General features: G+C 38.5%; 1 protein-coding gene across 5 annotated transcripts in view; it reads right to left on the bottom strand.

The window, feature by feature from the left end:
- Positions 1 to 898: 898 nt before the first annotated feature.
- Positions 899 to 11,271, bottom strand: part of CSNK1A1 (casein kinase 1 alpha 1) — a 37,032-nt gene continuing 26,659 nt past the window's right edge. For 2 of the 5 annotated variants that reach the window (XM_026063082.1, XM_026063085.1), the window contains 4 exons: positions 10,676 to 10,750; positions 9,341 to 9,447; positions 8,337 to 8,485; positions 899 to 2,420 (listed from right to left, as the gene is read on the bottom strand). In XM_026063082.1, the coding sequence (XP_025918867.1) occupies positions 2,413 to 2,420; positions 8,337 to 8,485; positions 9,341 to 9,447; positions 10,676 to 10,750 (339 nt within the window). In that variant the 3' untranslated portion in view covers positions 899 to 2,412. Of the gene's footprint in view, positions 2,421 to 8,331; positions 8,486 to 9,340; positions 9,448 to 10,675; positions 10,751 to 11,271 lie in introns of those variants that run through there. The other 3 variants (XM_026063084.1, XM_026063086.1, XM_026063083.1) reach the window with 2 other exon arrangements.

Below are 11,271 nucleotides of genomic sequence, written 5' to 3'. Positions count from 1 at the left end.
GGTTTGTAGTGCTCAAAACTGCATCTTGACACTTCAAGTGTTAGGAACCTTTGTTTGCACTGCTTATTAAGGACATTTTTGTTTTTGACTTTGATAACCTACCTAGATGGGTAATAGGTAAATTTAATGAACAGAGGAAATAATCTCTTCTCCCAAAACCATAGATTTTCTCCCACTTCAGAGTATCACATACCAAGGCAAGAGGAATGGTACTAGGAAAATCCCAAGAAGTCACTCTGAAAACAGCTGCTGAAAAGGCAAAGCAAAAGGAAGCACTGATGCTTCCATTTGTGCCAATGCATGTTGCCAGATGCTCTGTCTGCACAGGAGGACATAACATAGTATTTTAGATACCAGTTCTTAAAAACATACCATCTTTTATATGAGCCATTGCTTATAAAGCATCCTTATTTGGATGGGGCAGATCTCTGAGCCTTAAAAATAACTAGCCAGAGAGTGAGCTATGTTTCTTCTTCTGCCTTCCAGGTAACAAAAAGAGAATGTTCTGTACACAGCAAACAACTTTTCCAAATATGCATTGATGTCTCTATGAGGTCTGGCAGACTTTTTGCCTCAGTGCACTCCCAGATTATCTATCGAAGTGTTAATTAGCACACAACAAAGGGTTCTCCAGCTGAAAGATTTCATATCTTCTCATATCTTCTCAGGGCAGAGCCTTCTCATTTAGGGAGTATGCACAGTGACTGCAAAGAGTACAGCCTTGATCCAGACTGCCACTCTAGAATGACATGAGCACAAAGTGCAAGTTTTGTGACCTTGAAGTAACAGAGTTTTCAAAACGAAAGACCTCTCCCAACAGTAAAAACAGGGACTGTGCCCAGGAACTCTGCTACTGTCTAGAAGAGCTAACATATAAAACATTTACACAATAGGCATCTGGCAGCATTTTCAGACATTTTTTTTAATTTATTCTGACATGCTATAAAGGAATAAATTACACTGTTAAAGAATTACCAGCAATAAAAGTATTCTTTCTTTCAGCTGGGCTAGAATAGGAGTGAGAAGGAAGACAGCCTGGGGCAGTAACCAATGTGAACTCTGCATGGTATGAGGCTGTCCCCAAGAACAAGTATAAATCTGGTCATATCCACTTCACAAGAACTTGAAAGAAAATGCCTTGGTTTAAAACCATCCAAATACTTCCATTCAAATTTTTCTCAAGACTAGCAATCACAAGTCAGTCCAGCCAATGCATGACATGGCAACACTTAAAGGCTACCAATACCGGGTCTGCAAAAGATGCCATTTTGTTTTAAAAAATCCAATCTTCATATAGAGGGCTGGGTCTCAAACAGGTTATAAAAATGCAAGACTGCCCCTCCCCCCTCAAGGAAAAAATACAAAATTTATTTAAAAACAAAAGCRAGGAAGAGTTACAACACTAAATCTAAAATGATTTAGAAAGAAATATGACTTCTTTTGCTTAACAAATGGCCTTGAAACCTGGTTTTAAAAAAACAGAGGTGATGTAGATTTCTTAAATTGAATTAACAAGGCAAATTAAAAAAAAATCTCATTTCCTTACAGAAACAGTTTTTAGTTTTTAATGAACTTGTAAACAAAAAAGCTCCCGCTTCAAAATAAAAACAAAATCCCAGATCGTATAGATGTTTACAGTGATTACATTTATCTAAGCAACTTACATACAGGTTCAGTTGTAAGATGTTAACTAAATTTCTGTGACAAATATGCTGTTTTTCCTTTTATACCAAGAACATTATAGAGTTAATGCAGAGTCCTAAAGATTATCTAGTAGTCGCTAAGTTTCTCTTAAGTCTTCACTTTAGATGCTGTTATTTCTAGCACAGGTAAGCAGGCAGAGTCTTTCATACGCTTAAAAACTGGAATCTTTGGTTACTACCATGTCAGCTGGCTTGGTATGTTGCACATAGAAGCCAACAACTTTAAGAATGTTTTAAGTGTACAACTTTCAAAACCCAGGGAGGAATAACCAGAAAAGAGTGCACAATTGTGAGCATTTACAATTATCACAACTGTTGCCGAAGACTGTTCATGCCATTCTTCCAAAACAATGAGATCTCATAAGCAGTGTAGTTCAAAGTAAAAAGGTAACAAAAATTGGCATATGCACAATTTTCTCCACTTGTGTGTCAACCATTAGTTAACTTTTCCACTTGAAAAAAATGCAATAGAAAACTGGACACCATGTTTCACTATCTCAGTAATATTCACAATTACAGCTGCTACAACTCAAAGTGCAGCATCATCGACGCTGCCCAGAGCCAGTTTATACTGATATTAAGTTCTTTACACCAAGTAAATGGTTGCCCACAGCCACTGGCAAGTGTACTTATGAACTAAAATTTCTAGGATTTGGGGAGTGACAAGTCCTGCTCCGATCTGCTCTGCTTTGTCCCATCCTCTCCATGCTCAGAAACCTGCAAGATAAACACAAGGGCAACTTACTGACACTGGAAGAAAATGAGAAACAGCCTCCATGGTAGGAGAATTAAACACCAACAATTACGGTCATTCACAGGGGAAAATGTTGCTCCATCTTAGAACCGCAGAGTTCCCGATATCCTTTTCCAAAGCTAACAGCATTTGCCATCACCCTTTAGCTCAAACACACACCTCATACTCGCACCTACTGCTGCAATGGAACACACGATTATGCACCAGCTGCATGTCACATTCCTCAAACAGGAATTCAGACCAACAGTTTGAAAATAAGATGTGTTATTGCCACTAGGAAGCAGGATGTAATTTCATAGGATTGTTTTCTCCTTGTCTGCAATGCCTCATGTTTATTTCCTTGAATGTCAAACTGTCATCTGATTGCRGTGGTGCTCTTCAGAGACGCAGTACGGCAGTGTCACACAGACAGAAGGGGAAAGAAACAAAAATAACTTACCTTACAGTAACTGGTGTTCGCTACATGCTCAGATGTATGACTCTCTGGGTGACCAGAACAGAAATGAGAACCTTTGACAGTGACTAGGAACCCAGCCTACCTTCTGTCCTTGGAAGGACAAGTGAAACAACTTGTGTGACAGGAAAGGTGGGGTGTCAAGAACAATTGCTTCAATGTTCAGAACTCCAAAATACAAGTTCAATACATTGAGGAAAGGGGAGAGTAAAGGAACACATACACAGAACTCAAAGAACCAGTTACTGCAAGCTAAGTCAGTCTTCTCTTCATGTGATTTCTTATATTCCCATTTCTGGTGACTCAGGTAGTACTATGGTGCTATTACAGGGTAACAAGAGTCAACCAGAGACTACTTTGCCAAGCAAGTTTCCGTCCTGAATGCCTTCCAAATAGCATGGTATTTTGTGAATGTATGAATTAACTTGGACAACAACTCTGAGTTTTTACAACAGAAATATCTTCAAAGTAACTGTAGACAAAGTTGACCTCAGCTATAGCTTGTACTGTCATCTGGACAGGAGCAAATGCAAGCAAGTCTTAAATGCAGCCTGACATTCAGAAATGTATCTGGATAGCACCTAGAAAATAGCTTAAATTCTTTCAGAATAGGTTACAGGTAACTTGGAAGAGATTCAATGGCTTTGAACTCAAAGTACTGAAGGATACTTTCCTGAACCTAATGGTAAAAATTCTGAAAAAAACCTGCAGCAGAATTAAGACAGAAACGTTGCTTCTTGAGTGCAAATTCTCACAGAAGCCCCAGTAATCCCTTAATCCCACTGGCATGAAGTTCCCCATAAACTTGATCAATTCAACAGAAAGTTACACTGCTTTTCCACTTAATGTGTTCAGCAAGGAACACAGATTCATTATTTGAACCACTTGCTCCACTAAAACAACCAAAACTAAGTTAAGAATGAGAGAGCGTGCTCCCCAAGTAGAAACAAATTCATTGCTTTAGAAGCCTTGACATTTCAAGTGAAAATGGGATCTTGAACCTGAGGACAAACAATATGCTAACAAGTTTGTTTTGGGCTACCAGTCTCTACTACGCAAAAGTCAGGAAAGCCACATCACTTCTGAAGGGTAGAGCATGATGATCCAGACTCCATTTGGCATCCAATAGATGAAAAAAATAACCAGATGACTTTTTAAATGTAACATGGATATCTTTGGCAGGCCTTCTTTATAGTTAGAAAAGCATCTAACCTGTAAATACATAGACATCAGTCATCTGGAGGATGGTTTTGTTCAACTCAGATCCATTTTAAGTAGCTCAAGAAACTATATTTGCACAGGCCAAAGCAATGTTACTATCGAAATTGGAGCACACTGCTGGCCTTCTTCAAAGTAAACGTCTTTGAAAAACTAGTGGGAGACATAAGAAGATGTGACAGAATTAGAGACATCTAAACACAAATCTTCAGCAGTTGTCCCTTCAAGCAGCAGAGATCACCTTTCCTTTAATCACAAGCAAGGGAGCAACAGTTTGTTGTCCCCATGTATGAGAACACCTGCTGAATAACTTTGTTCTTTGTGGTCAGTTCCTGAAAACAAACTATTTCAACATCCAGCCTGAATGACTGAGCAGCCCTGTGATACGTGCACTGCCGTCAAGAGTGTCCACCACTCTTTTCTGATGGTGAGGGCTCCCCTCTCCTCTTTCCACATTGTTCTACACAGAACACTGCAGACAACAGTGATAAAATCACCCAAAGCAAGTTGCTTCAGATTAGAACTACTCAAATCCAAGGTATTACGTGCAAAAGAATTCCCAACTCTACAAAGAGCAGTCAGAAATTAGATTCAACCCAAAGTCCCTTGCAAATCCTTTTAAGACTATGTAGATGAGTTCTCAAACTCAGGCACTGCTGTTAAATGAGCTGACAAAATGGTCACGCAGCACACAGACTTTGCCAATATAAAGAATATGCTAAAAAGTTTCCGCAGGCATGTCTCTATAACATAAATCTTCACTATGTACAGGACTAGTTCAAATCTGCACATTCATCATTGCTCCTCATCCATCCAAGATGTTCCCCAGAATTCTGATAACCTCGGGGCCATATGAGGGATGCTCAAACTGCTTTACCATTTCTGTAAGCATAGATCTGATCAAAAGTGGCAGAATAACTGTACTGTCAGGCTCTAAGGAGCTCCTGTACTTGAGAAGCGTTCAAACTTTTCTCCTATTAAGTAGATGAAAAACAAGCAGTGAAGTCTTGAATTGTCAATTGGCTAAACCTCAAGAAGCGAACAAACTTTAAGTCTGTTCTGAGAATTCCTGCCAATGACCAAAGCCTTTCAGTGAATGCTAATAGGACTGCTGACAGGCTACAGAATTCCGCACTGAAGTGAATTAAAAACATCTCTTGCAAATAGATTGATCAAATGTATCCTGGGGATTGACAGTTATGAGTCAGTTTTATATCTGAGGGAAGCTGACTGCATGCACGGTCACAAATTGCACCTGAACAGTCATATTGCACTGTCAAGAGATCCAGAGTTAAACTTCCTGGAATCAGAAGAACATCAGAAACTCTATCCCTTGAAACAGTTCCTCTCTCCCAAGTTCAAAAAATGCTGATCTTGCTGTTACAAAAGACACTGTACAGGGTTCCAGAAGAGGGACAGATGAGAGAAAAAAAAGATATGGGTCTGAGTTAAGACAGCCAAGAATATCTGCAAATGAGCATACTTACAGTGTAAGTAGTGTAAATCTCTGGATGAATTAAGATTCTTCCAAGATGCATGCTTTCAACAGTACCTGCACTTTGTACAGTATACTCTAAGATTTTTATCAATAAATGCATCTGTATATTGCTATTTCTAGTACTCTTATTAAACTGGATATAGTTACAAAGTGGGTATAATTTGATATGGTCAAACCTTTCAAGCCTCTTCAGGATAGGCTTTGCTACAGCAATTGCGTAAGAATTATACAGAACTCAAAAAAATTATTCAGTATTTCATTAATCTTTAATATGACAGCAGTATATAAACCAGAACCTCCTGCTTGAGCTTAACTCATTTCAGAAGATCTTCAACTGGTAATACTCCTCACAAAAAGTCATGTAGGATTTTAGAAACTTAGGACCTTTATTTTAATGAAGAGATTAAGCTAACTATTTAGGAACCTGGGGAAGCCTTCATAAGTTTGACAAGTATTACTTTAATGCTTTGCTGACATTACAGCTTAATCAAGCCAAAGATCATGAACCTTTTTTTTTTTTTTTGGGGGGGGGGGGGCAGCAGAGTGAGGGAACCATTCATCCAGAAGGCTGTTACTCCATACAAGAGACAATGAAATTCTACCACAAAAACAGTAACTTCTTCATGGCTGTAACTATGGGCCTTACTACTGCCCTAAAACAATGCAATGAAAAAAATCTATGAAGAAACAGAAATGGTCTACAAAGTTCACTCACTAGAGACCCTCACTGTATCCACGCTTGTCACTCAGATGTGGCTTTGCATTCTGTCACTGAACCATCACTAGAAAGTGGAGGCCAATAATCTTCATAATTACCTTTTCTTCACTTACAGTATGGCATTTGGTCAGAGATAGTCTGAGTCAGGCAAGTAGCCCTTTAAACCTCAGACTACTTTACCAGCAAAACAAAGTTTCATGTGCATACAACCTAATTTAAGCCAGTTTCTATTTTCAGATCTTCACCTCCATTAAGACCTTCACTGTAAAGAAGAGTGCTGTTGCTGTGAGGAATCTGTGTTCTTGCTCAGACTGTTTCCTCCTGCTCTAACAGACAGCCTTTCCACATACCCCCAACATCAGGCTGGATTCAGGAGTGGGTTCTGAACCCCAGTCAGAGCTTCTGTACTTCGGGGGGTGGGGGTGGGGATCTAAACCCGGGTATTTAATCAGTTAGTCTATTACATACCAGTGTTTCAGCTGAAGTTAATTGTTTATAGCCTTCAGTATTGTAATGCCTGTCAACTCCAGCAAAGCAAGTTGGACTTTCTGCCACAAAGAATCTGACATTTAAATGTAGCTTACTGAAAATGTGTCTTCAAGAAACTGTTTCAGACTGAGCCTTGGGAAGACCAGCAGATACTTCATTTCATTGAGAAAAATGAAGAAGAACAGTTGTGCTTTTATTAAGTTGCTTTGATACCTGGTAAGGTTTGAGCGCAGTCACAATACATAAACAAGGTTCTGATAAACTTATGGTAAACATTTCAAGCATAATACAAAGTCTCCTCTGCATTTCCTTGACTCCTAGTCTGCCATGTTAGCTGAATGTCTTGTAAAAAAAAGCTTCAATGGGATTTTCATTTTAAGAAAAAGTGACAGTGCCAAAACGAAGGTCAAGACAAAACATTACTGAAGAGTAGCAAGAAGTAGCAACACCTCAGTATGTAACTTAAATCTAGCTTTTCTGTTACTCACTTGGGCAACCACACTGGCTTCAATTTTATGCATAGCTCATCCTGAAGAATCAGTTTCACATCAGGACTGGCTGCAATAGCCATCTGCTGTTGCAGTGTTTCATTCTAGTGACTTACTAGACTAACACTGGAAGATTTACTTGAAAAAACATTGAATTTTAAAAAGTCCCCAGAATGTGCAAAACAATCTTACATGCCTTTTCAGAACCACTCAGTTTCAAATTTTAGAACAATCAGATCTTGAATATTTAACAACATTTCCCCTTGAAATCATAACCTGGAAACATTATAAACAGTCAAGAAATCTGAAGACCCACCCCAGAACATCCAGACACTCCAGAAAATTGTGACTTGGCAGTCCACAGCAGTTCAGGTTTATTTCTCAATTTAGGCAAGACACTTTGAGCTCACTGGCCCTTTCCTTTACCTCTGGACCAAATGTCTCAATGTAAACCCTCTGGAGGAAGCCAGATAATTCACAATTCTCTGTTTCCAACATTTCAGGCATACAGAACAGAAGCAAACCCACAGCATTATTACAGCTGAAATAGAGTAGAACCCAAAGTCTCTAGATCCTTGCCTAGTTAATGAGAATTACCCCTAAGAAGTGTTAGGTCTAGGATTTTGGATTGTATTATATATTTTTATGTAAATAAATATATATATATATTCATATGCATATATATATATATATATAAATAAATAAAAATATAACACATTCCCAACACCAAGTCAGTTTCTTGTTTTTTTGGAAAGGGGTTAATGCGGGAGCAAAAGATGCAGTGGTTAAAATGACCCAACATCCCCAGAAGAAATGATATGAAGAACAAGGACATTTTGGTATAAAGTTAGTAGTCAAATTCTCCAAGGACGTCTTTTTTGTTTTCGTTTTTTAAATGAACAGCCAAATATATTTTTTAAACCACCTCCTTGATCTAACACTTAAATTGCCGACGTTGTCCAAATTAGTGTAATTTTTTTTTCCTGTAACGTCACTTGGTTCTTGGCTACTAACCTTTCATGTTACTCTTGGATTTGTCAGTTTGCTTGCCTGTGGGGGTTTGGGCCTGCTGCCCCTGCCCACTGGAAGAGGCTGCCTGCTGTGCTGCTTTCTGCTTTAACATTGTCCAGTCAAATGTGTAGTCATATTGGTGGTTCAGGGTCCTAGAAAAGAGTGAAATACTTTATTGCAACACATCATAGCTACCTTGTTACTAATATCAAGACTGCTGAAAAACCAGAACTAGAAATTAATTTTATTTGTAACCTGCTTTGGAAATTACAAATGGTATATAAATGCTGATTATTGATAACTCAAAGGGATTCTTGAAGCAAGCACAAATACCATCAAGCAGTGTTTTCTTCACTGTTTATGCAAAAGTCTGCATTTGTAAAAGCATTTCCTCACAACCCAGCTTATCCCTTTGTCTGCACTGGGGTTCTGAGCTTTTCTTTAGAGCTTTAAAGAGAGACTATGGTACTATAAATCCCAAATTCTTCAATAAAAATTTCTGGAGATTCCAGAAACCTGGATATTCTTGATAGCTTTCACAGACTATTCACTCTACAAAGTTGGGGTTTTGTTCTCATTTCTCTAACAAGCACAAAGAAACAGCACTACTGCTCTCCACTGAAATCAATCTCCTGGGTATCACCGCTAGTCCCATCACCAATCTCCAAAAATAAAAAGCTTCCAACACTTCTATGAAGGGAACAATTTCTTAATCCACTTGCAACAGAATCTGAAGTGTGGGCTCAAACATCTGGCATTAGTGGTCAGATCATGCAACTCAAACAGGAGAATCTTTTCCTTCATACTTAACATTGCACAGTATTTTTCTGGTCTTCTGAATAGCAATTTGGATTCATTTTTCAAACTCTGAGAAGTAAAGAAAATCCCAGAACTCCTCCCTACACCATACACATATGGATCAGCTTTCTACAGTGCAAGTTCCACAAAGCAGTTACTGACTAGTACAGCACTGACAAATTTCTATACTTTTCTACTTGGAGACTGACCTGAAAAGAATACGGAATAATTGCCTCAGATACATGTAATCTGGTGCTTCTTCAAAGCGCAGGCCACGACAGTAGTTCAGATACATGGCAAATTCTGCAGGGAATCCCTGTAAATCAACAACATTAATCAAGCCATGACTTGCAATGAAAAGCCTTTTACAACCCTAACAGAATGCAAAAAAGCTATATCCCATATATAATGCCAGACAAAACTGTCTGAAGATTCAAATCTAAAAATTCCACTTTGCCTATAGTTATTATTTTGTACTTCAGAAAGTGGATTTCATCAGCAAGTTCCCAGGTACACATTCCTTTCCCTCTCAATTGACAGACTTGTTAGCTGGTATATGTTTTGCTTTACTCAACCTAATTAAACCTAGTTCTTATTAACCAGGTCTCTGAAATGAGTAACAATGGTCTTTTAAAGATTCTACTTCATACATTTTCTTGATAATCTATTTAAATATACTAGAAGCAAGGATACTTACCACTATTAAATGTGAGGACTTAAAACATGAAAACCTCTTTCAAAGATTCCCTACTTAATGTATTTGCACATTTACTGCTATATTAAGCCCCACCCTTGAGTAGGTAATAGTTTATGCATAAGCTAATGCTGTACTACAAGAGAGAAAACATGGGGTGGAACAACTTAGTGGTTTGGAAGAAGTCATCTCACTGTAAGGGTGTATAAATGTTAATGACTGGAAAGTGTGATCCTTGGTGCTTGCTATGTGATGTGCAGCCACTACCACCTGTTCCCAAGGACCTTTGATAACAAGGATATGGCAGCCACAGCTTTCAAGAGACAGGGAAGAAATCCTTTGAAGACCTAAAGGATAGCACTGAGAAACTGCTATTCTGCAACATGGCTTTAAAGATTACCTGACATCCAATTCTACTATAGCTTCTGTTCAAGATATAGAAGACAACCTGAAGAATCTTAAAGAGGCAGCAGCAAGCAGGCATAGGCAAGCTATACAGCTCTGCCTTGGTTTTATTTATCCAGAGGGTACAAGTAAAACATTCACCACAATTTTAAGAAACAAACAAGCCCCACTCGAGAAAACTTGTGAGCTTGCATAGCAGACAGTCACCAGGAACTGGAATGATGGCACCATGAAATGTTCTAATAAACGGCAGAGGATGACTGCCCTGTAACACATATTCACAATCTTTTTGAGTGGCCAACACACAAGAAATTCATGACTGTCATAAAAGCATTATTCAGCAGCAAATGCAGTGTGAGACTATCTAATACACTGGCTCTAGTTTTAAAAACACCAAAGAAAAGAACTTCCATTTTGCTGCATGACATCGTTTGGAAACTCTTACCTTACACAAAACCTCAACAGGAGTGGACATTTTCTTTTCACTAATCTTTTCATATTTTTGCTTCTTTGTTGCAGCCTGTGGAACATGTAGGTCACAATATAAGAGATATTGTGCAACACCGGATTAAGAGTAGCAAAAACAGCAACAACAAAAAAACCCAAACAAAAAACAAAAATCCCTTGGTCAACCAGAAGTATTTTACATGAAATCTCCAAGTCCCACGCACTTACTGCAAAGAGAATGAAGGTCAATCTGGTATTAAGATTTGGACACAGTTTAATACCATTTGTTGCAGTCTAATGCTTCTGTCACATGGCACAGCTCGTGTAGTTCTAGCTGTTGCTTTTGTCCATTAAATAGACCAGACTTGCATATCCATTTGCCAAAGTTCTATTAATTCCCACTCAGTACCCTATTCAAGTGCTGCCTGTGTGTTTCAGCAAGCAGCCATTACATTCATTTGCAGCTGAAGAGTTCTAGTGTTTCACAAGCTGCTTGCCTATTTAGAAGTCTTAGATCTGCAGCTGCAACACCATCTGAGTTACACAACTCCCACATGGACGAAGAAAAACAATTAAAAGATGGAAATAAACCAC

The sequence above is a fragment of the Apteryx rowi genome, unplaced genomic scaffold (assembly GCF_003343035.1).
Source record: "Apteryx rowi isolate R43461 unplaced genomic scaffold, aptRow1 scaffold_2, whole genome shotgun sequence".
Classification (NCBI taxonomy): domain Eukaryota; kingdom Metazoa; phylum Chordata; class Aves; order Apterygiformes; family Apterygidae; genus Apteryx; species Apteryx rowi.
Note: the sequence above shows the minus strand (reverse complement) of the source record. Positions and strands in the feature narration are given on the sequence as shown.